The 25,366-nt window shown below is 42.2% G+C and overlaps 1 protein-coding gene and 1 long non-coding RNA gene across 16 annotated transcripts in view; one reads left to right on the top strand and one right to left on the bottom strand.

Annotated features, from left to right (window-relative positions):
* Positions 1 to 25,366, bottom strand: part of LOC143674264 (BEN domain-containing protein 5) — a 1,810,590-nt gene that overhangs the window by 245,000 nt on the left and 1,540,224 nt on the right. For 12 of the 15 annotated variants that reach the window (XM_077149717.1, XM_077149716.1, XM_077149721.1 and 9 more), the window contains 2 exons: positions 21,009 to 21,222; positions 12,048 to 12,535 (listed from right to left, as the gene is read on the bottom strand). The exons of the other annotated variants lie outside the window; for them this stretch is intronic. In XM_077149717.1, coding sequence (XP_077005832.1) covers positions 12,378 to 12,535; positions 21,009 to 21,222 — 372 coding nt within the window. In that variant the 3' untranslated portion in view covers positions 12,048 to 12,377. Of the gene's footprint in view, positions 1 to 12,047; positions 12,536 to 21,008; positions 21,223 to 25,366 lie in introns of those variants that run through there. 15 annotated transcript variants of the gene reach the window in all.
* Positions 21,011 to 25,366, top strand: part of LOC143674270 (uncharacterized) — a 28,910-nt gene continuing 24,554 nt past the window's right edge. The window contains exons 1-2 of the long non-coding RNA XR_013170987.1: positions 21,011 to 21,314; positions 23,910 to 24,003. This is a non-coding gene — a long non-coding RNA (uncharacterized LOC143674270). The remainder of the gene's footprint in view (positions 21,315 to 23,909; positions 24,004 to 25,366) is intronic.

The following is a 25,366-nucleotide window of genomic DNA, read 5'->3' as shown; positions in this document are numbered from 1 at the left end:
GGTAATACTGGAGGAATTCTCAGTGGGTCTATTTGGCCTTGGGGCAGGCTCCCTGAAGGGCAGTCCCATCCTACAGTGACCCACCTGCCCCCCTGGGATGCTGTGGAAGGTGGCAACAGGCTAGGCTGCAAAGTGTTAACTCCAGCCCCTCCTCCCATAAGAGACTGGAGCCATTGAGGCTTTTGCTTTAATGGCTTGTAACCATCTCCTGGAGCTCTCCAGAGCAGAAAAGATCATGGGTCAGCAAAATGAAAATAATTAAAGAGCCATTGGAAAGAAGAACTCCAGCCTTCCTCCTTCCACAAACTAGGGCCAATCGCTCAATAGTAGCTTTCATTTTTGTATCCAGGGCCAGGGGCTTGCCAGCAGTTTTGTAGAAGAATGTATCAGAGGAGGAATCCGCTCCCTTATTGTGGGTGGGTGGGTGGGGGGACAGAGAAGGATGGAGCAGGAGGAGGGCTGCAAGAATCTACCTCCCTGTCCACCTGGAGTGCTTTATGCTTCCATACCCAGCCTGGACCACCCTATCAGGGCCGTGCCCATTCACCAAGGTTGGTGGAGCAGGGACTGGGTGGTACATGTATTAAAACTGAGGAAACTGAGACCCAGAGAAGAGGAAGCGACACAAAGAAAAGAAGCCAAAGTTCTACACAGGTGGGGTCCAAGTGCAAAATGCTCTCTACTTCTCTCACTCTGAAGGGAGGGTGGTACCTATTAGTGGGCACCTACTCCATGCCTACCACATGCATGTCACTTTACACAATAGCCCAAAAACGTGGATACCGTTTTTCTTGTTGCATAGATGATAATTCTGAGGATCCACCAGGTTGAGTAACTTGGTTACTGTCATACTACTGAAAAGCAGTGGAAAAAGGTTCAAACCTGCACTCTCAGTCCAAAGCCCATGCTAGTTCCACAGCATCAAGGGAGTGGCTCAGGAAATGCACATGCACAGCAAAGGCACAACCCTGTACTCTATCCTCTGGACATGGTTCATTCCCTTTCTAGACACAACAATGGCTTTTGTGTCTGATGCCCCTCCACAGGCTGAGTTCCAAAAGAGCCTGCACAGAAGAGGTCCAGAGCATGGGAGCTGCAGGTGGAGATTCTGCTCCAGAAACAGCTACCCTAGGCATGCCCCATCTGGACCATTGCCTTATGTCCTCATGGCTTGGTCCCCAGCTGGCAATGCCAGAACCAAAGGGGGAAGGGCATGGGGCATTTGTCCCTCATCATCTGTCACCTGGGATATTCCAGTCATCTCTACTCCTCTCTTTTTCCCTTCAAACCACCCACCACCCCAATGTAAGCATGATCTTTCTAAGACATAAAGTCTCACTTTGGTCTTTAGAGTCCAGTGTCCAGGTCAAAGGCCTTACATGATCTGGTCCCATTCACCTCTTGGGCTCGTCTCTCAATATGAACCTCACCTTCAGGCTGCAACATATCTTCCCTGTTCCTGATCATATCATACTCTCTTCCTCTTCCTTGGCCTTTAACCACAATAACAACGATTAACATCTACATAGTGCTGTGTTTCAGGTACAGTTCTCTGTGCTCTATAGATATTGATTTAACGAGCCCAGCAAACCTGAGATACTCATTTTACAGAGGAGAAAACGGAGACTCAATTAAGTGACTTGTCCAAGATCACAGAGCTGGGAAGTTGTAGAACCCAGAGTCAGACCAGGCAGCAGGAGGTCAGAGCCCTCAAACTTTACCACTGCCAAATTCTTTCCTCTTTCTTGACCTGCTGAGGGCCTGCCAGACTTCAACCTGCAAGAACACAACCAGGGAGGTCTCCTGGCACCGGAGTTAAGGGCCTTCGTCTTCTCAAGTCCTTAAACCCCCACGCAGAAAGAACTGCTTTGGCCTCAGACTTCCTGCAGCCTTTGATCATCAGGACCCAGGAATCAAGGAAGAGGCCACTTTCGCCTAAACCAGACCCTGTGCTGGGCCCGAGGGACTCAGAGATGACCACAAGGTGGCCCCGACCCCTGAGGGGGTCACAATCCATTAGGAAGATGGTGGCACAATCACAAGACAGCCTGATAAGACTAACAGAGGTCATCGAGGGTGCTGCGGAGGAGGGGGAGGGACCCTCATCCAGGCTGGGGGTGGGGAGAGCAATGAAGACTTTTTGGGAAATGGAGGGAAAATAGGTCATTGAGCAGAAGAGGCAGGGGGCGGTTCAGGTAGAAGAAAGAGCTTGTGTCAACATCAAGAGATCTAAGGGAGCAGACAGCTTGTCGTTAAGACCCCAGGCACCGGACTCATATGGGCGTGGATTCCAGTCCTGACTCCTCCTGGTTTGCTACTTAACCTCTTTAAACCAGTTTCCTTCTCTGTGAAATGCAGTTGGTAATATCTGTTTCATAGGGTTGTGTGAAAATTAAATAAAATAATAAAGTTTCTAGTACATAGTAAGTGCTCAGCAGATATTAATTTAAAATATATTCTATATATCCTATACCCACCACACAGTAGGGATTCAGAGAAGGTAATTCTTGCAAGAATTACATTGCGAGGTAATTCTCTGAATTGGATTAGCACAGCTCCCACCTTCAATTTGCTGACAGCCCAGGAAAAAAAGAAACAATTAAGTAGATACTGCAATACAATGCGCTGAGTATTAAGATACAGGGAAAGTTGGGATAGGAAAGAATTGGAAAATTATAGAAGGGAGGGGGCACTTTTTTTTTAAATTTCGGAAATTTTTTTAAACATAACAACATGCAAACACAAACATTCTTACCATATGATCATTCCATTCTTGGTATATAATCAATAACTCACAATATCATCACATAGTTGTATATTCATCACCATAATCACTTCTCAGAGCATTTGCATCAATCCAGAAAAAGAAATAAAAAGAAAAAAGAAAAAAAATTGTACATAAAGAACAAAGATTGCAGGTATGCCTCCTGCCCCTACCCCTCACCGATCACCAGCATTTCAATCTACTAAATTTATTTTAACATTTGTTCCCCCTATTATTTACTTATTTTTAATCCATATGTTTTACTCATCTGTCCGTAAGGTAGATAAAAGAAGCATCAGACACAAGGTTTTCACATTCACACAGTCACATTGCAAAAGCTATATCATTATACAATCATCTTTAAGAAACATGGCTACTGGAACACAACTCCACATTTTCAGGCAGTTCCCTCCAGCCTCTCTGTTACACCTTCACAACAAAGGTGATATCTATTTAATGCATAAGAATAACCTCCAGGATAACCTCTTGACTCTGTTTGGAATCTCTCAGTCATTGACACTTTATTTTGTCTCATTTCTCTCTTCCCCCTTTTGGTGGAGAAGGTTTACTCAATCCCTTGATGCTGAGTCTCAGCTCATTCTAGGATTTCTGTCCCAATTTGCCAGGAAGGTCCACACCCCTGGGAGTCATGTCCCACACAGAGAAGGGAAGGGCAGTGAGTTTGCTTGTCATCTTGGTTTATAGAGAGAGGCCACATCTGAGCAACAAAAGAGGTTCTCTGGGGGTGACTCCTAGGCCTAATTTTAAGTAGGCTTAGCTTATCTTTTGCAGGGTTATATGAGCAAACCCCAAGATTGAGGGCTCAGTCTATTGCTTTGGTTGTCCAGAAGGGGGCACTTTTGAGAAGAGCTGGAAAAGGCTTGTGGAAGAAATGATATTTGAGCGGAGCCTTCAAGTCTGGGGAGGGCAAAGCTTTCCACACATAATGACCCAGGAGAGGGCCATGAACAAGCTAAGGCCTCAAGTTGGGCAGGCCCAGAGCTGAAGGTAGGGGGGACAGAAAGAGCCCTGGGAGAGGTAACCAGAACTGGTGTGAACATTTGAAGCATGAGGCTGGTCCTCACTCCAGTACTGCCTACAGGATGGCACAAGGTAATTTGTAACTATGGTAAATTGTTGATTTGCAGAAAATCATTTCAGTGGAGTTACTGTTTTCTCATAGGGGAAAGTAGAGTAAGTTTATGTGAGGGTGGGAGTATATTGTGAATAGACCCCTACAATCCCTGTGATAACTGCAGTTCCTACACAGAAACCTCCAGAAATGATCCCACCATGGAAATCCTATCTCTTTTAAGTTCTGGGCAGGGCTATACGTCGTGATGAGATGAATAAGAATTGCTGAAATTAATGGTGAGGAACCAAGGACCATGCTGTGGGTAACTGTTGAAAATCTGGGTTCACAAGCGTTTTGGGTAAATTTCACATGCCCATTCCAGGGGTGAAGAGGGTCCCTTGCCAATATTCCTACCAGTGAACAATCTGTGTGGGGTGGCCCAAGCCCGAGGCATTTATTACCACCCTCCCAACAATAGAATAATAGCACTGGCCTGTTCAGGAAGACCCGAACAGGTGGCCTGTCTCTAGCCAGGGCTAATGGCTGGGCTGGCTGAGCTCACCAGGGACTGAGCCACAGCGACCCCAGGGTTCATCTCTGCTCCATTTCTCTCCCTCCATCCTCAGAGCCCTGCTGTAATCCAGGCTCTGATTGTGGCCACAGCCTCCTAATTGGTTTTTGACTTCTGTCATCCATGCAAACAGTAATTTTTCAATGAGTATACACGCTAGGTGCTGGGGATATAGCAGTGAAAAAAAAAAAAAACAGAAACCAAGAGGCTAAAGTGGGTGGTGAATGTAATTTTGATACAAATTTATGAATTATTTAGATTCTAGAGGAACACAGAGAGAAAATAGACTGCTCAAGATAGGTACTTAGCAGTTCTGGTCATAGTTTGTTGGGGTGAGTATTGAAGTAGAGGGAGGAGGTGGGATCTGGAACGCCTCCTTGAAATTCTATCATATCCTAGATACCTGTGAGGCTGTTCCAGGCACAGCAAATGACTGAAACGGGTATTTTACCATATTCCTGGGATTTTAAACTTTTCTTGAAAGACTCCCTCTTCATCCTGTCTACCACTATTGCTGGGAAGCAGGCAAAGCTGGGAAAGCAATCCCATCTTACACAAGGCAAAGTGAGTCCCAAAGCAGAGGGTTTCACCTCCAAAGTCACATAGTAATTTGGCAGCAGACCTGAGAGTGGCTTTGAGACTCCTCCATTTTGTCCAGTCTTCTGCCCTCTTACTATCAACTTTTGCTTTGAGAGGGTGGGTGGTTGTCTGCTGGTCATGGCCCGTTAGTTTGAGATCACTGAGATGCAATCATATAGCACATCGTAATTACAATATGGAAAAGCAGCATGCATATAGAGCAGTGTTCTCAAAGTATGACCTTAGGGCCAGCAGCATCAGCCAGTATCACCTGGGAACTTAACTAGAAATGCAGATTCTCAGCCCTACCTCAGACAGGCTGAATCAGAAACTCTGGGGAGGGAGCCCACAATTTGTGTTTTAACAGGCTCTCTGGGTGATTTTGAAGCAGACTAAAGTTTAGGAACCACTGATACAGAGAAAATAGCATTGGATTTTGCCTGAGGAGACCTGAGTTTCAGTTTCACCTAATTACTATGTGACTCAGGAAATTCACATTACCTCTCTCTTTAGCTTCAATTTCCTAATCTACAACATAAAGACACACCATAGAACTACTGTAAAGAATCACATGGGATAATAGGTATGAAAGTTCTTTATATTATTAGTCAATGTGATAATAAAGCCATGTCATTCATTCAACAAGCATTTGCTGAGCATCTTGTCTGCCAGGCCCAGGCCGCTCACCCTGTGGCTGCCCAAAAGTGCAGGCTGGCAGGTCAGCTGGAAAAGACAGAGTTAGCACCAAATGTCTACATGGTAGACAACCCTTCATTAAATAAAACTAGTTCTTTAAATGTTAATACTGGGAAGGGAAGAGAGAGGCAGTGCCAGTAGCTGTGGGTGTGGGGTTGGGAGTGGACCCTGCCTGGGACCAGAGAAAAGGCACCAGCAAAATGACAGGATCTATCCTGGACCGCGCTGCTGGTCACAGCTGTCGTTTGGGATTTCACTGACTTCTCAGTGCAAACCCTCAGCTGAGGTGTTATTGGTAGTCTGCTACAGAGGAAGACACGGAGGCCTTACAGAGGTCAGTAAGCCCAGGATGAACTTCCCAGATACTGTCACATGGATGAAAGGACATGTCAGTGAAAAGAAGGCAATCTAGCATGGAGCATCTTCCTCTGTAATTTTTTTTATTTATTGTTTACTCTTTATCTTCCTTCCCACCCCATCCCCACTAGAGTTTAAGCTCCATGTGGAAGGATCCTTGTGGTCTTCACTGATATGTCTCAGCACTTAAAACAGTGGTTGACACACAGTAGGCACTCAGTATAGATTTGCCAAATGACTGAATGAATTTCCTAGTTACTTATTGGGGAACTTCTAACACAGATGGTGGTGAGACTTGAATACCAAATCTCTCCACCCCCACCTCCCCAATTAATAATGAAATGGGTATAGTGAATTGCCCAATTACTTAGGTACTAGATCAGATGTGGGGAAAGAATGTGATCTGGCATGGTGGAAAGAGCACAGGGTTTGGAGTAAGACTTCTCGTGTGACTCCCCAGTCTGAATTGGTCCAGACAATTGACCTGGAGACTGCGGGTCAGTAGCACAGTGGCAGACCATTACGATTATCCTAACAACCACACAATAGACAAGGTGATGGGCTGGGATGTTAAGGAACTCATCCAAGTTCCTATAATCTAATAAGGAATGAAACAAGGATTTGAACTTGGTTGTAAGTTTCTGGTGCTCTAAAATCTATGTTTTTTTTCTCCTGTGACTCACTGAACTAAAAAGACAAATAGTATGTTAGCCCAAAAGGGGGGCAGGGGAGTATTTGACTATTTAGCTCAATCTGGGCCAATTCTATAATGCCATCACTAAAGATGTCAATTTAGCATTCGGTGACATTGATGTATGCCATCCAGGATTAAGAGGCGACGTTCCTGGCCCATTCACTTTACAAAAACAAACAAACAAACAAGAAAAGCAAACAACAACAGAAATTCAACAAATGATGCTGCAATAATGGGATACTCACATGGAAAAAGAATGAAATGTGACTTCTGCCATACAGCATATATACACATATATATACGAAAAGAGAAAACTGAAGCTAAGAGAGGTTAAAAACTTGTTTAAAGTCACATACTAAATAGGGTCAGGATTTGAAGGCAGGGCTAAATACAGAAATTCCACCCTTTCCAGTCAGCTTCCCTCAAATAAGAAAAGGTGGAGCAAAATTTGAGCTATTTATTTAGCTGGTAAAGAGACATGGTGGCCATTTTCAATCTGTAAAGGGCTATCAGCAGAGGTATTCTGTGTTGCATGAGAGGGGAGAAATTGAGGCACTTTAGAAGTTTTAAGAAGTGGATTTTTAGTTCACCAGAAGAACATTTTAGTAATAGCAATAATTGGATGGACTCTGGGTACGAGGATGAATTCTCCAAATCTGGAGGTATTCAAGCATGGTCTGCTTTCAGTGGTGGGGAAATCTGAGCCAAGGACCTCAAGTTCACTTCTAACCCTTTGATTCTATGAGTCTATGAAGCTGCTTGGCAGAAATGGGTCAATCCTTCAAATGAAGTGATGAAAATATCTGTCGATATGTATATTTGCAGATATATAAAAGCAAACATTATATGCCCAGGGTAAATATATGGATTGGTTCATGAGAAGAAGAAACAGGGAATCAAATGGGCTTGGTTGGAAATGCTTAAAACAGTTAAAGAAATTTTTCTGTTCTGTGAACAAGAAACCAAATTCTGGAGAAATGCACAATCTTGGCAATAATCAAAGAATATATAAGAAGATATTATTTTTCACCTATTAAGTTTTCAAAATAATTTAAAAAATAGTCACATTCATTGTTGGTAAGGGCTGATATGAAAGAGCAATCTCATTTTTACACTTGTGATAAGAGGTATCAAGAATGATGAAAATGTAATGTGACTGTGTGATTGTGAAAATCTTGTGTCTGATGCTCCTTTTATCTAGGGTATGGACAAATGAGTAAAAAATATGGATAAAAATGAACAAATAACAGGGAACAAAGGTTAAAATAAATTGGGTAGATAGACATACTAGTGGTCAATGAGAGGGAGGGGTAAGGGATAGGGTACGTATGAGTTTTTTCTTTTTCTTTTTTTTCTGGAATGATGCAAATGTTCTAAAAAATGATCATGGTGATGAATACACAACTATGTGATAATAGTGTGAGCTATTGATTGTACACTGTGCATGGAATGTTTGTATGATAAGATTTATCAATAAAAATATAAAAAAGAATTTAAAAAATGGCATTCTTTTTGACCCATGCTAAACCACTCTAAGAAAACAATAGAAAATATCAAGGTGGAAAAAACTGTATGCACAAAATTTTTCATCTGAATTTTACTTATAAACAATCTAAATGTCCAAGAAAGAGCATACGGGTCAGCTGGGTGGCAGTGGGTGGGGACTGAAGTCAACAAGGAGAGGTGGAAGCCCACCATGAACCTAGTCAGCAAGCACTGGGCAAGCCCCCGGGACCAAGTACAAGCACTCTGTGAAAGGCACAAGAAGTCTCCAGGCCCAACGGCAGGCATGAAAGCCAGGTCACTGCCTACGGATTCAGGGCAGGTTAGAGACAGGATAGGACACACTCAGGTGAAGACTGAATGGGTGTGGGAGGACAGGGGAGGGGAAGAAAAGGAAAAGGAATCCCGACATTAACACCAATTGACATTTATCCACTCTTGGCAGGATACCTTAATTACATTCTCAGTCCTCCTAATAACCCCATAACTAGATACTATTTCCTCCATTTTGCAGATGAACAAATACGCTAAGAAAGATGAAGTAACTTGCCTCAAATGAGATAAAAAGTACTAGAGTTGGAAACTAAACTGGCTTGCATCTACCTCCTGAGCTCAAGCTCACCTGAAAACCCATGCTTGAGGAAGGCTTTGAATGAACTGGCCAACCTGTGGATTAGTCTCACTGAAAGGGTCTGGGGCAGCTGAACAGATGGTTTATTAAGTTACAGCTTGATGTCCATTCACTTGGTGGATATTAGAATTGATGGTTTTGATTTCATGTAGTAACAGGGAATAAGGCTAAATGAAAAGGGAAGGATACAAGCCTGATTATATGCTAGGATCACATATGATCCTATGCCAAAATGGGCACAAATATCCTTGAAAAGAAACTAGAAGAAACACATCACAATGCTCACAGCAGTGGAATTTGGAGTGTTTTTCCAAAAAAATTGTGTAAAATAATTTTTATTACTTTATAATTTGAAAACTAAAGTGATAATTTAGAAACACATACAAGAAATTCAGGCACAGAACAGTCACCGACAAGCTTTCCTCAGCTGGGAAGTAAAGCCAATCCACATCTCTGTTTCATCTGGTAAAAGAGAAGTTGTTGCCAGGGCTTCTGAAGACAGTGAACAAACTTTATCAGTTCAGGCTCTGCTGATTCAGATACCTGTCCCACAAGACTCACTGGTCTGTTACAGGGATCAAAAGAAAGAATCTAAGTGTAAAAGGGAGGTAAAAATAATTGGTGCTTAGTCTGAAATTCACTTTTTGCATCGTGTCCAACTAAATAGCATTTGATGAGCATAAGAAAAGCTCTAACCAAGGTTTTTGGGCAGATCTTCAGCTATTTAAGAAGAAATTTAATCTCAATTTAAAATATCCTCAGGCACTTTAGAGGGACTATCTGATTTTTTACTTAGGAAATCCTCTTATTTCTTCATTTAAGTAGGCCTTCTAATAACTTCTAGACTGGTACTTTTCAAAAGTGTTTGATTCTAAGGATCTTCTGGGGGCACTTGTGTTTAAAATACAGATTCCCAGCACTGTCCTAGATTTACTGAATGAGGGTCCCCAAGCTAAAGCTAGGAATCTGTATTTTAAGCACCTCAGCAAAATTTCAAGATTGGGCAAACTTCTATTATGTAAAATGAATTTGAGTTTTGTATATGAATTTGAATGTACTAAAACTACAAATCCTTATTAATAATTCTATGATTCACTATCCATCCAAATGGTCTGAATTTAACGAGACAATTATTTTCTTGGTTGGGTCGCCTCTAAATATACCCTAAAATTACATTGCTAGTCCCTCAGCCCAGACCGCATTTTTCCACTCATCTTTCAGGGAAGAGGTAAAAGGGCAGACTTTGCCCAAACCAGGATTCTGATCCAGCTTGACTGCTGAAAACTCACAGGACCATGGACAAGAAGTGATTCAATCTTTTTTAAGCCCATTACCCCATTTGTACAATGGATATGAGAGTGATGGCCTTGCCCTCATATAAGAATGATACGACACCTGGCACACAATATGGGCTCAAAAAACATCTCAGCCTAACTAGTGTCTGAAACCTCTAATTATTCCCCATGAGAATTAACCTCTTGTGTAATTCCTGGTCATATCCACTTCTGATTTTATTCTGCCTTTTTTGCTAAGAATAATAAAAACTGATTTGGGTGGGTCTTTGTAATTTATAGCTTCCTAGATATTATCCAGATTACTCTACCCAACAACCCTGAGTTAGGATGATTATATCCTAACTTAGAGGAAAACGAGGTCCAGAGAAGTCAAATGACCTGCCTGAAAGGGAGAACATGAACATTTGAACCCAGAACCCACAATCCTTCCCAACACTGTTCTGTTGCTAATATATGCATCGTATATCACACAAAGCACTTTCACATACATCAAAATATTTTTATTATGTATATTTCCATGACTATCCCTCCTCATAAAAAAGCACCTAAAATACAAGTACCTATTGTATTAGTCTTTAAAAGGAATTACAGAGCTTCTGAGTGTTTATATATTCACTGTGCTTAGGGAGAAAAGTTAGATAAGCTCAAGAATGACCCAAGCCATTAAAATAAGAATTTATTGAACACCTACTAAGTGCCATGAATTTCACTTACCTCATTAAATGAGTTAGACTAAATCACTTAGAAAAGTCCTGTTGTATAGTAATAATAATGATAACTATAATAATAATAATATCCATACAGCCTGTGATATAGGCATTATTTTCCTCATTATACTGATAAGGACTGACACTCTCCAAAGTTAAGTAATTGGTCCAAGATCACACTGATAATTTGTAGAAGAACAAGGAAAATACCATGGAAGAGAATTCACATCTATACATTCCAATAGCAAGAATATAATATATCTCATTACAAAGGATTATGTATTTACTAAAATAAAAGTTCCCCAAGTAGCAGGCGTCAGTGACCCTGAACTTCATTTTGGTTACAGACAATTATTAATGGAAAAACAGTAGAGAACCAGGAGGCTAGTTTTCAAACCAAGGGTTTAAAAGCCACTAATCAGATATGAAGGTAATAGTGATCGCCAACATTCATTGAGCACTTTATAAACATGTTCTCTCTAATCCTTAACACAACTCTGCAAGGTAGGTATTATTTTTTTTTTATCGACTAAAAATCTAAAACAGAGAGGTTAAGCTAAGACTGAAGTAAGCAAGGGATCCAGGCTCAGAACCCAGGGATGTGGGCTCAAAGCACTTGCACTTTCAATACACAATACTCTGCTTCACAGACTTGGAAATGAAAATGTAAGTCAACAGGAAGCTCGAATGTGGTTTACCAGAATGTGCGCACCTTAGAGATTCAGTAAATGAATCAAGAATGAGATAAAAGTTATCTAACTTGCAAGATCATTTGAGGTACAAGATAAGATGAACCAACCCGCACCAGGTAACATTGCCCCCACTTCCTGAATGTAACCCTGCACTACATCTAACATTACCTCCCATATTCACCTTTACAAAGAATGATTCATTCCAATTATCAGGGAAGTGGAACCTCAGATCAACTTGAGTTTGAAAAGCAACTGGTCCTAGATCTGTCCTCTGAAGTCCGAGAATGTAATCTGACAGCAACCACTTCCCTCATGAATTTTCTCCCCTTCAGCCTGAATGTTCTGCCCCTAAAGGAAGGGCATTTCAGGCTGCTCCACATACTGGACACATTCTCTGGACACTTAATAGTCTTAAATAAATAAAGATAAATACACCAAAGAATTAATGAAACTTTATTATAGAACAAAATAGAGAAACGGAGATACAAGTTTTTGAATGGTAAAAATTTCAGTTCAAATTCTGAGCCGAGTGACAGGCAACTCAGAGGCACTTTATCCCTCTTAGAAAAGGACAGCACTTTCCCCATCCCCAAAACGACATGTGTGTCAGGCTGCCTGAGTCTCAGGAAATCCATCTGTATTCTTTGGAGTGGGAAGTCCAAGGTCAGAATGAGCCACGGACCCAGAACCTTACTCGCTCCCTGCCCATGTACTCACTACCATGAATGGTGGGGTCTGATTTGGACGACACCATCAACCGCAAATCACAGGCCACGCAAGGAAAACGCAAAGGCTTTATGAAAAATTCAAAGTTTATTGCAAATTGTATTTTGCTTCCCTTCGTTCTTCATTTTTACAGGATTTATTGATATCCATGATTTTTTCACAGATGTACTTGTTGACTTTGGAGAGTCTCTGTGCAATTTCAGTTTCATCCACAGTTTCTTGTGCTATTCTGTCATACAAACACTCTAGAAAGAAGAAACAAGAAGGCTAAGGATTAATGGTGAATTCAAGTGAAAATCTTTTAAGGGGGGAGAAAGGAAAATGTGCCTCTTGACATACTCTCCAGATACCAACTCATGTATCTGACATGGCTATTTGTATATTTTCATCATAAAATCTACTTAGAAAAGAGTACATATGTACTTCAAATTAATAGTTTAAAAATAATGATAAAACATTCTTATGCCCACCACTCAGTTTAACAAGTGGGATATTACCAGTTCCTCTGAAGTCCAAAATGCCCCACCCCAATCCCATCCTTTTCTCTCCCTCAACAGAAGTAGCCACTTTCCTGAATTTTGTCAGCAATTCCTTTGCTTTCCTTTAATGTTAACATGAACACATATGCATATATCCTTATATAATATTGTTGACTTTCTAATTTTTAACCTTTCTACATAGGGACTCATATTCTAAATATCCTTCTGACTCGCTTTTTTTTTTTTTAAACTCTGCAGATCTACCCCATTTTGAGCTATATATTGAAATATGTAGGTCATTTATTTTCATGCTGAGTAGTGTTCTATTGTATGACTACACCACAATTTGTTTACCCAACTGATTGTCTCTGGATACCTGAATTGCTTCCATTGTTTTGTAAATACAAACCATGCTGCTATGAAAACCCTTGCACATATCCTCTGGAGTACACAAGCAGGAAATCCTCCAGTATAAAGTAAGGCATGGAATTACTAAATGGCAGGCTATGTGAATATTCAACTCTACCAGGTGAAACCTAGTAAACTATTTTCCGAAGTGGCTGTGCTGACTGGCACTTCTATCAATTCTGTATATGAGTTCTGGTTGCCCCGTGTCTTCAGCAGCACTTGGCACTGTCGCATTATTTAGACTGTGACAACACAGCAGATGTGAAGAGGTGTCTCATTGTGGTGATTACCAAAGGAGCTGGGAATGGCCACTTTTATAGAGTATGCTATTTGCTGTGTTGAAGCAAAGAGTGAGATTGAGGCAAGGCTTGGCCTGAGTCCGACTTCTTAGCCTGGGGACCTTGTGAAAATCATTACCCCAGATTTCTTACCTGATAAATGAGGACAACAAACCATAGAGTATTTTTCTTAAGGCTGTTATAAGGCTCAGATGCAATAAATAGTTTGAAAGCCATTTCGAAATATAAGGAATTCAATGCCTTTATGAAGTTTTTACAATTATTATATATATATACAATTGTTATTTCCCAAGGCCTAGCACAGTTCTTACCACAGGGGCAAGATTAAGTAAATGTATGTTATATGAACAAATGAACAAATGAATGAAAGAATGAGTGCTTTTTCGGAGAAACTGGAGAAGACACAAAAATCCTGGACATAAGAGAATTGGGAGTGAGGTGAGGAATGTACCACTGGGATATATAAATCTCGGACAAGGACGTCAAGTTCTTTGAACCTGAGTTCCCTCACCTTTAAAACAGGAGTGACAATCCCAATCTTAAGGAATTGCTATGGAAAGTAAATGAAATACTGTCTTTACCAAGCTAGCCCACATCGGGTAGTGTCCTTAGAGATGCAGAATTAGAAAGGGGCAAAAAGGCTAACTTGTGCTAACCGCTCCACTAACACATAACAACCGATGAAAAATAGTAAATATGAGGCACAATCTGCAGGCTACTAGCTGCTGCTTCTCCACAGTTTCAGCCCTTCCTGGAGTGGACCCAGGCTGTCTCATGATACATCCACAATGCAGGTGCACGTGCTCTATGTTTTCTTTCTCTGAGGCACCCTTTCCTCCCCCACTGAGAAAGGTTTTGCATGGAGAAGTCTTTTAAAAGACTACACTGTTTCCTGACCACTCCCAAGCCCGACTAATCCTCACTATGTCCAGTCTTGGTCTTTCCATAGGGACCAAGATGAGATAGGGTAGGGGGGTACTGCCTCCCTCCAACCCCAGCTCTGCTTTACCCTGTTTTACCCTTTACTTTGCAGCCACTCTGAACCACTTGCAGTCCCCTACCCACTCAAGGCTATCCCATAAGTCAGTATCTTTGCTCATCTCTAGCCCAAATATCTTGGCTCCACCCTTCCTCTGCCCGCGTCCTCCTATTCATTCTTCCAGATCCGGCTTTCTTGGGCACTCCCAGTTGAGTTAGAAGACCTAAGTCTGCCTTCAGCCTCTATGCGCTCACACTTGCCTGTGTGTTTCTTTCTCTCAAAGCACTGATTACAATCTATTAAAACTGTAACCATATTCATCTCCCTCAAAAGACTGGGATACTTGGCATTCCTCCTCTGGCTAGAGCAGGAGAAAGCAGACACAGTGAATTTGCAAGAATCTGAACCAAATGAGGGAGACAGTCAGCCTCTGAAGGGAGATGTTTCAGAGTTCAGGAATTCAAATCCAGCTCTGCACCTAGCTGCTGTTCAACCTCTAGCTGGTCATGGCTCCTCTCTGGGTCTCAGTCTCACTATCTGGAAAGTAGGAGTCAAACTAGATGACGTAAGAAGCTTCTTCCAGCTCTAAGTCTTTAGTTCTCTGCAAGGTAATGAGAGTGGGGAAAGAGGAAAAGGAGAGAAAAAGAAGGAAGTAAAGTGGCTGGGACGGCCCACAGAGGCCCTAGTATTAATAGGAGAAGCAGAGAGAGAAAGGTGTAAATGGAGGAAGGCTTTTCAGAGGGGCCCCAACAGAATTACAATCATTTTCATTTCCTGGGGGTAACAGCACTGAACGGCTCCTCAGGTTGATTAAAAGTCTTTCGTTAGACTCTAGATATTAATCACGTGCAATTGCTGGGAATGACTCCCTCTGTGAGGAAGCATTTGAGATTACTGCTTAATTAACAAGGTTTATAACAGCACTAATGTGTCCTATTAAAAAAGTTATAAAAATTAACCAGAACTCAAGGCTGTGGCTCATTTAGAAAACTCAGGCACTCTGTAAAAGGTCATTCAACCTTAATAAGGTTTAACTGTCATTTTGGAGCTTGTCATTAAAGCAAGACTCTCCTCCAGCCCTTCTAGTTTTATCTTTTTTAAAGCAGTGTCACTGTTCACCCCATCCCTCTGCTAAACTGGTGAGGAAATGATTTTAAAATCAAAGAGAAGAGAAAATCCTCGCCAATCCTGTGAGCTTTGTAAAGGCTTTTGCCATTTTTATAGGGCAAATGTGACTAAATGTGATAAAATCATACCAAATAAATACAAGTCTCAATCCAGCAGACAGCTTGCCTGGGAAGAACCAGTCAAATGCAATCTGGAATGGCTCAAATAATTAGGCTAAAAATGGCGAGTGTATGGTGGGACAGGAGGCAGACGTCAAACCTGTCTGGCTGTAGTATTAAAAACAAAAAACCCCCAACACTGTATTTCAGCAAGGCAAGAAACTTCTAGTGACTATCGGAATCCTGAAATTCCAGTTCAGCTTGGCGCTGTCTCTAATGAGTTGTAAAGCCTTGGGCATTCGACTACCTTTTCATTCACTTATATGACAAACATTCATAGGCTCAAAGAGCCTAGAGCAGAGGTAGGCACAGGGTTTTGTGGGAACATATGACAAAAACATCCACCCAGTCTAACAGGTCAGGGAAGACTTCCTGTAGGACAGTTCACCTAAGCAGACCTTGGCTGGGCAAAGTAGCATGGACACGGTGTGGGTAGTGGGACCTGTGTTCAGGGTACTGGAATCCACATTTGTCAATTCTCTTTGGTGAGAGAGAATCTTCCTTGTTCAGGGAAGAACTTATAGTTCAAGAGGAAGTTTGTTGAAAAATAAAGCTGGAGCTGTAACCAGGGTCCAGATAATGAAGGCACTTCTATGACAAGTTAAGAAGTTTACCCTTTAATAATGGGCACCATGAGCCAGCTGTAACCAGAGCAGTGGTGAAGGAATCATATCTGACTTCTGAAAGAACTCTTGGACTATATAATGGACAGAGTAAGGCCAGTCTGGAAGTTGTTGGGGAACTGCAAGGGGGAAATGATGTGGCCTGGACTGAGAGAGCAGTGGGGATGAAGTGAAGCGGACAGTTAAGAGATATTTGTGGGCAGAACTGATAGGGAGTGAGGGATGTGAAAAGTCAAAGTTGAGGTCTGGGTCTCTTGGGTTGTGGACAGTGGCACCATTCACCAAGACAGGTAATGCAGAGAGAGCAGAAGATTTTGTGGAGGGAGAGAGAGCAGGTGAGCAGCTTAGTTTTGCTAATGCCATGTAGACATCCCTGAGGAGATAACTAGTGGGCACTTGGACACATGGATCAGAAACTCACAAATGTGAACTGGGGTAAATTACAGATTTGGGAATCATCATTATTGACTCAACAAATATTTATTGAGCAATTTCATTCTCAACACTTTTCTACATGCTACCTTGAACAAGATGCTCATAAAGTTTACATTGTAATAGGGACAGGGTAGAGGAGAAAGGTAATTTCACATTAATGAAGAAACAAATAAGAAATACTATGCAGAGGATTTCAGTAGAGTAAATTAGCCTGGTGGTTGGGGAAGGCTTCTCTGAATGACAAGGAGGCAGGATGTACCGAGGAGGAGGAAGGGCACTGCTGGCAGTGGGAACAGGAAGGAACTGAAAGGCCTCTGGGCTTAGGACACTGTGGGAAATGGGAAGTGTGTTGAGAGACAAGGACAAAGGGGTCATCAGAGGCCAGATCACCAGGCATCAGGCAGGATGAGGAGCAGATTTCAAACCAGGGCAGTGGGCACACTGATGGCAACAGACACATGGAAGTGAGATCAGCCCAGGAGAGCTTTATAGAGTGAGTAGAGGAGCCCACAAAGGAGACTGAGAAGCCAGAGAGGCAGGAGGAAAACCAGAGTGCAGGTCAGGCTTCTCAGTAAGTAAGAAGTGATAGCATTAAACACAGATGGTAAGGAGGTGAAAAACACGCCCTGGAGTAGGGAATGAGGGAGTCATTGGGGACCTTGACCAAAATAGATTCAGTAGAGGGCTGGAAGTGGAATCCAGATGGCAAGGGCATTATAAGTGAACAGAAGGTGAGGAACCAGAGACATTGAATGTAGACAACTCTTTCAAGAAACCTGGAAGTGCAATGGAAGAGAGAGACATGGCAGAAGCTGGGTGATGAAAATGGCATATTGGAAGTGTTTTGTTTGTGTTTTTAAGAAATGAGTGATCAAAGTATATTTAAATGATGCTGGGAAGGAGCATAGTTGGAGGATCAAGTTTCTTTAAAAAGTAGATGGGCTGATATGCAGAGGGAGAGAATAACTGACCCAACCAAAGGAAAGAAACTCTTCTTTGTGATCTGGGGCAAGAGAAGAGTGGGATGCAATTAAGTCTATAGATTTTGGAAGCTGTGATGGGAGTTCCTTTTCTTTTCTTTTCTCTGTGAAGAAAGAGACAAGGTTGCCTTTTGAGGGAGAAATAAGTATAGTACTCTGATATTTGAGCAGAGTAGAAGAGGTCTGAAAAGGGCTTACAAAATGGGGGAGTGGATGAGCAAAGGAAACTGAGAGGGTTTGGGAGGTATGCTAAGTCTCAGGTGAAGTTGGAGACAGTGCATCTGTAATGGCCCTAAGTCTCATGGCTGAGACCTTTTCTTCTAGACTGCCATAGAACTGGGGCTAGATCAGCTGCATGGGACATTCTTTGAATGAGGTTTAAAGAAAAGTCAAAATGTCTATATGGTTTGCTGGATTTCCAGAACAAAGACTGTAATCCTGGCTTTACAGATATGACACCCAATCATCTGCTTAGATCTGGTGCTGAGCTAGGGTCAGGGAAACAAAAATGAATAAGATATAAAGCAGGTTAGGCTCAAAGTTAAACCAAAGAAGAGCCAGTGCTTAAACCCAGGGTTTTTAATATCTGGTTTCAACTTCTACTTTCCATTTCACTGCACTGGTAGAAAGGAGTAGAAAGGAGAGGGCCTTAAAAGCTGAAAAGTGCTGAATGAATGTAAACTTTAATGATGTCACTATAATGAGGCCCTGTCAGTTCTATGGAGGCAACTCATTTTTCAAAAAAGAATGGTTATTTCCTTTCACACCTCAAATATGACTATTCAAAGCCTTTTTTCACTAAAATCCTGGGCAGCCTTCACTATCTTAAGAGATAAATTAATCAGATGAGGAGACTGAGACACAGAGGGAAACTGATTTATAAGAAATCACACCAAGTGAATGTCAGAGGATCCAGACCTTGAGTCTCAGTGTTTCATTTATTCAGCCCTTCTTTAGGTTGCATGGGAGGCACTGTGCTAGCCAATGGGGACATGGAGATGAAATCGATAGTCCTGGGGCCCCAGGAGCTCAGACTAGTGTATGAGGCAGACAGGCAAGCAGATGATTTTATACCAGTATTTGATAAGGTAGAGACAGTTATTAGAAGGCAGTTGAGACCTGCAGAGTCAAATTCCCACAAGTGTAGCAGAATTAAAGGTTGGCTGTCTATCAGACGAGGCAAGGCTACATTCCTAGAAAAACCTTCTCAGAACGACCTCCCAAATCAGGCTCCACTATCTCAGATAGCACTGACCGAAGGTTATCTCTGATTATTTAAAAATAAGAGGCTGTCTAAATAAAATTCATCAGGAGCCAGTACGACAGGGGAGATAGCTGTGCTACATGTGGAATGAACTCCAGATGTGAGTTAGGGTTGTAGGTCTGAAACTTTGTAGCTATGACCTTAGACTGGTCACTTAATCTCTCTGTGGCTTGTCTATTTGGCCTCCAAAACAAATCCTAAATTTGGCCTTTTTTCTCCACTTCCATTGCTATAGCCTTAGTCCACAGCACCATCATCTCTCCCCAAGCCTACTGCATCAGTCTGATATCTGATCAACTGATCTCCCATCTGGTCACTCCATGACTTAGACCTCTACTGTTTTCTACCGCAAGAAGAGTAAACCCAACCTGCTCACCATGGCCTGCTCAGCCCTAAAAGACTGGCTCTCTGTCTACCTCTCACTCAAGACTTCCCAGCCACCAGGGCTTCTCCACCCCTTGAACATGCTGACCTTTTCACCTGTTATTTATGCTGCCTGATTTACTTCTCCATATTTTTGCAGGGCTGCCTTCTCCACATTCAGTTGTCAGCTACAACCATTCCAGCTGAACCAGCCCTCCACAGCCCTCCCTTCCACATCACATAATGGAACCTGCTTCAAAGCTTTCATTAGTCCCTTAAATGATATGAATTGTTGATGTACGTATTTGTTGTCTGCTCCCAGAACCCGGCATAGGGTCTGCTCCAAGTCTTACTGTCTTCATCAAAACATGGCAGAGCTAGACATTTAGAGTAAAGTGGTAAGAAGCACAGATTCTGAAGCCAGACTGTTTGGCTTGGACTCCTGGCTCTGTATTAGCTGGATGACCTTGAGCAAGTTACTTGACCTCTCTGTGCCTCAGTTTCCTCATCTGTAAAATATGAATAATAATAGTAAGGACAGTAGGATTGCTATGAAGATTAAATGAGTTCATATGTGTGTGTTTAAAATAGAATGTGAAACACAGTAAATGCTCAAAAAATTAGTGATCACTATATTCCCTCTACTCCCTCTGTACTCCACTGCCACTATAATTTGTATTATCTGTACAGTAACTAGCTGTTTTTGTGTTCATCTTTTTTCATTTTTGTGTTCATCTCATCGTCCCAATGAGATGGTGAGTGCCTTGAAGACAGAGACCATATCCTATCCTTCTTTGTGTTCTCAATTCCCAGTACAGAACCTGGCAAAGAATAATAGTTTAGTGAATGGATGAAGGGAAGGTGGGAGAAGGAAGATGGAGGAGGTGAAGAGAGGGAGGAGAGTAAGGAAGAAGGGAAAAAAAAGGAAGGAAGGAGGGGGTAAAAAGTAATGAAGGAAGGAAGGGAGGGAGGGAGGGAAACTAAGAAGTCCAGGGAGTAGCTGTATCTTTAAGGAAATAAATGACTCACAGTTCTTTGCCTGCCCCCCCCAAACCCTCCCAAATGCCAGAAAGGAAGCAGAATCCAGTGCCCATCAGGTGATCGTCATGTCATTGCTCTAGGCACATGCCAGGACCCTCCAAGACTGCGTCTCCCAGCCTCTGTCTATACGGCTCTCTGTCTACAGCAGCACTCCCTTTCCCACCGCCAAGCCTTTGTTCAACCTCCTGAAGTGCCTTTCCTCGCATATCTGGGTTGCCATGTCTGATGCATCCTTCAAGACCCAATTCAGTGGTCCCCTCCCTGAGAAATTCTTCCCTACTTTTCCAGCTAAGAGTAACTGCCTCTCCTGACAACTCCCTTAGGACCTAACCTGGCTCTCTTCCATGTTAGTTTCTTGAATTACACTTGCGCCCATGGCTTGTTTCCCCCAGTAAAGGTGAACTCTTCTCAGTCAGAGCCCACATCTGCCCCTGTGTCCTCGTGCCCAGTCCTAAGCTTGGCATGGAGAGAGCGTGTTTGCTGAACTGAACATCATCTAATACATTCTGGTTCTGTAAAGGGCAATATCGTGGCCATTGTGTTGTCACTGCAGTGACCTACCTCTGACAATGCTTAGTTTGTGAGGTGAAAGGGGTGGCTTAGGGATTGCATCCTTCTTTTTTTTTGTGGCGACTCCTGTGACACTTCTGTTTTTCAGAACATCTGTTCCCCAAATCATGACTGCCAGGTTCTTCGTGTACTTGGAATCCCCTTGGGTTACTTGTAGCTGGTGCCATTTCTCCTCATCAACCCAAATCCCGCTTCCCAGATGGACCTGAAAAGGAGAAGAACACAGGAACCTGTTTAGTCCAACAGGAGGGCAGATGGAGGTTTCTCTTGTCCTTTGAAAAACTGTGCTACACATCTGTAAGGAATTCATACTATAAATACTAAATTAACTCCCTCTAAGTGTCAATTACTGTCAATTATTGAATACCTGTAATGTGCCAAGTCTTATTCTAGGGCTTTATATTTGCTAATTTGACTCTTCACAGCAACCATGCACAGATGGTATTATGACCCTGCTTTTATTTCAGGTGGGGAAACCAGGTTCAGAAAGGTGAATGACTTGCCGAAAGTCATTTAACTAATAAGTGGCAGGGCTGGGATTCTAAACTGTTCTCATGCTCAGAGCCTGAGTAAATCTCAGGAACATCTATGCCTTCTTACAGGTCCCAGAGTCCTGCCTCCCATAAATGTGAACCTTCGAGGATACACATCCTCCTTGTGCAGTGGTTCTCAGCCATGGCTGGAATCTGGGATCACCTGGAGAGTTTTAAAAAAAAATCTCTGTTGCCTGGGTCCCACTCCCTGATACTGATTTAATTGTGGCCTCTGCATTTAGGATTGTATTAAGTTCTAGGTAATTACAATGCACAGTTAAGTTCGAAAACCACCATCAGCAGGAGTGGGGAGAGCAGCCCACTAGAATCTGCCACCAATTGGGCTGTGGTTATGACAGTCCTTTCCTGTGTCTGAGCTTCAGTTTCCCTAACTATAATTGGGAGAGTTGGTTTTTATCTCTTAGTTCCTTTTGGCTCTGAACACCTATAATTTAAAAAAGTAGTAATAAACACAACCACAGTGTACCTGATCTGACTCTAGTGGCACAGAGAATGGAACACAATCTTATGCTGCCTATAACGGAAGCAACCAGAAAGTTTCAGTGTAGAGTTGGTAAAAGCAAAATACCCAGAATGATCTAGCAATGAGTGGCAAACTTTTAAAACGCCTCTCCTCTCTGGCTCTTTCAACAACTCACAAACCACTATTAACATTAACCATTTAAAAAACAGTTTTGACTTTGAGATTGTCATTTCTGTTGTGCTTCTGCTGAATTTATGAAGAGTGGGAATGGCCTCTGTTTTAGGGACAGAGGGGAGGCAGCTGCTAATGAGCTAAACTTCCTAAGAAGCATGAAAAGACTCTGCCAAAGGTCCTTGTTTTCAGAAAGACCTGCAGGTTGTGTCAGTCTGACATGGTCAGGAGATGTCTCAGGAGAGGTGCTGATCTCTTTGGGTATATGAAGACTGCATACATCCAAATCCATGGCATACTGTAGACTGACTGTTCAAAAACAATTAAAGATCTTTCTGCTGAAGCTTGGCTTGGGAAGAAAGATGGGCACATGCAGCTGAGCACACAGGCCAGCCAGCAACACTTCTTTATCAGTTACTGAGGTTTTTCAACCCTCAAGAGGGAAGAAAAGAAGCAACACAGCCCACCCACAAATGTTAGTACGTAAAGCCACCTGCTGTGGCTTAAAAGCTCATTGAAAATGCTGCAGACAATCAGATAAGTGATCCACCTCGTCTATCTGTGTTTATTTGGCTCAGGAAAGAATGTGGTATGCTGCCAGGGAGTGTACGGGCAATACCGACCCAAGGTCAAGTCTGGCCTCTTTGCAGTTTGGACTGTGGGTGGGCAGTGCCTGTGCCAGATTGGGCATGCTGGAGACGAGTTCCCTGGACATACTTGCTGAACTCTGATGGATCCCATTTTACCTCCCTTGGTGACACTCCGGGGCCACCCACACAAGCCTCAGACTTCTCAAGATTGGAGAAAAGCAAAGAATTCTGCATTAGTTTAAATTCAGAATAAGAAAACCTTAGAGATTGAAGCCAACTTCAGTTTTTACAGAGATGTCTACTCTTTTTTACCCTGGGCCTTGCTTTTCTATAATTCTTAAATTTTCTATTCTTAAAAGAGAGATAGCAGTCATTTTAGGCAATGTTCTACAAGGGAAAGGGAACATAGTATTTTCTGAGACCTATAATGTGCCTGGGATTGTATGCTCGATTTATTTAATCTTAATAATGATCTTAAGAGATGAAGATAGGTAGAAATTAGGATCCCATTTTATAGATTTGTCAGAAATTCAGAGGGACTAAATTACTTTTCCTAAGACACACAATCAGTACATTTTGTAATCAAGATTCAGACGAAATCTGACTGGTTCTGAAGCCCATGCTTGCCTGGCCTTCCCTGTTGCTGACAGTTTCATGGTGATGCTGATGTGGTTGACTCATAGCAGATCTTAAACATCAATGCTTAGCTAGTTTTTCTTTTGAATTTTCCTTTATACCTTTCCAGCTACTTCCTTCGCCAGTAACCAGGAAACCAGCATAGATAGGGAAATCAGGAAAAGGCCCTGGGATGGCCTCTCTGCCCCTAGTCCCTGCTCCCTCCAACCTACCCTGTGAACAGTGTCAGATTAATTTCCCTAAAACACTGCTTTCCTACTTGACAAGATGACTCCTGCAGCCTCTTTGAACTCTGTGCATTTCATGTCAATCCTCCGGAATCTTGAATCATTCCCTATCTCCTGTTATATTAAGTTCAACCTCTGAAACCTGTCTTTAAAGGCCCTTGAGAATCCCATCCATTCAACCTACTAACCTTCATTTCCCTATTATGTCCGTCACTCCACTGAAGCTCCCAAACTCTTTCATTTCCTTCTAGTTCCAGTAGGCTGTAACAGAAAGAGGATGGGCTCTGGAGCCACTATGCCTAGGTGTGAATCCCAACTCTTCTACCTAGCAGCTGTGCACCTTAGGTGAGTCGCTTTATCTATCTAAGCCTTACTTTCCTCAACTGTAAAATGGAAGAATACCACCTAATTCAGAGTTGTTCTGAGAATTAAGAGATAATACGAATATAAAAGGCCAGGAGGATAGCAAACATTCTATATCTGTTACATCCTGTGCCTCTTCCTCCTATCATGTCTCCGCTCATGCTATTCCCTTGTCCAGAAATGAATGCCTTCCCTTGTGTCTTCTTAAGCGTGACAATCTTTTAAGTCCTACTCCAAATCCAGGAAACATTCCTTCATTACTCCAGGGCTCATTTCTATCCCCTATGAATTTTTAGTCCCTTTAAAGCCTTTACCACCTGATTCAGTCTTTCACTGTACATATTTGTCTCCTACAAAGTGACCAGGACAAGTTCAAGCACAAAGCAGTAAGAAACTGATGGGCATATTTATTATGTCTTAATGGCAATGGCTCTCAGTTCTGATGAGTTGCTGTTCCTTGGATACGGAGGTTTTTCTGACATTCACTCAAATACAAGGCCAACTTTATAGCACATAAAGAACTGGTCCTGGGTAAGATCAATCACAGGCATATGCTGAAGCATTTGGGACAAGGGCCCTGGAGGTCAGCAAAGCTAAGGGCACCTGGAGCAGTGCCCAACTTTCATGGAGGGCACAGAATAGAATAGGAAAAATGTTGGCCTGGGAATTAGAAGATATGGCTTCCAGTTCCTACCCTCTCTCAAACCTGTTGTATTATCTTAGACAAGTCCCATTTCTGGATGTTTCTCCATGCACATAAAGTATAAATTAGACTACTTAAACTTTAACAGACTTTGCAGTTTATGATTCAATGAGTCTTTGAAACAAAACATCTTAGACAAGGAAAAGCAATATACTTCATCAAAATCAGAAAGTAACTTTTATGGTAAGCCCTCTGAAAATCATAGTACAAAATTTGTGAAAATGTTAGACTTAGGTATCAAGAGAGAACATTAAAAATGTCATCTGGCAGGATAGGGTTTGATTAAAAAATATCTATGAAATGTTTTATAGAACAAAACTCATTTCTTACTAGGAAATGGATCTCTTTACAGTGGCTTAGGCCTTGCAGAGGTTAAAGCCTCTATTCGCACAGGCAGAGAGAAGGATCAGAAGCTACAGAGGAGTCAAAATGAGGGTTACTCCCAGGATGTGGGAAATGCTGCCAGCCATTTCCAGTGCATTCCTGTCTTTCCTTCCCCTTAATAAGTCTCTGTGCCTAACTACTAACTATTAACTAATTATCTGCAAAGAAAAACCAGGTTAGTTTTAGAGCATCATTCTGGGAAAAAATAAAGAAAAAAACAAAATTGGCACTTGCAAGATATGCTGTTCAACTCATGTG

This window comes from Tamandua tetradactyla, chromosome 2 (assembly GCF_023851605.1).
Source record: "Tamandua tetradactyla isolate mTamTet1 chromosome 2, mTamTet1.pri, whole genome shotgun sequence".
NCBI classification, from domain to species: Eukaryota; Metazoa; Chordata; class Mammalia; order Pilosa; family Myrmecophagidae; genus Tamandua; species Tamandua tetradactyla.
The sequence above is the reverse complement of the archived record's forward strand: the minus strand, read 5'-3'. Positions and strand labels throughout refer to the sequence as shown.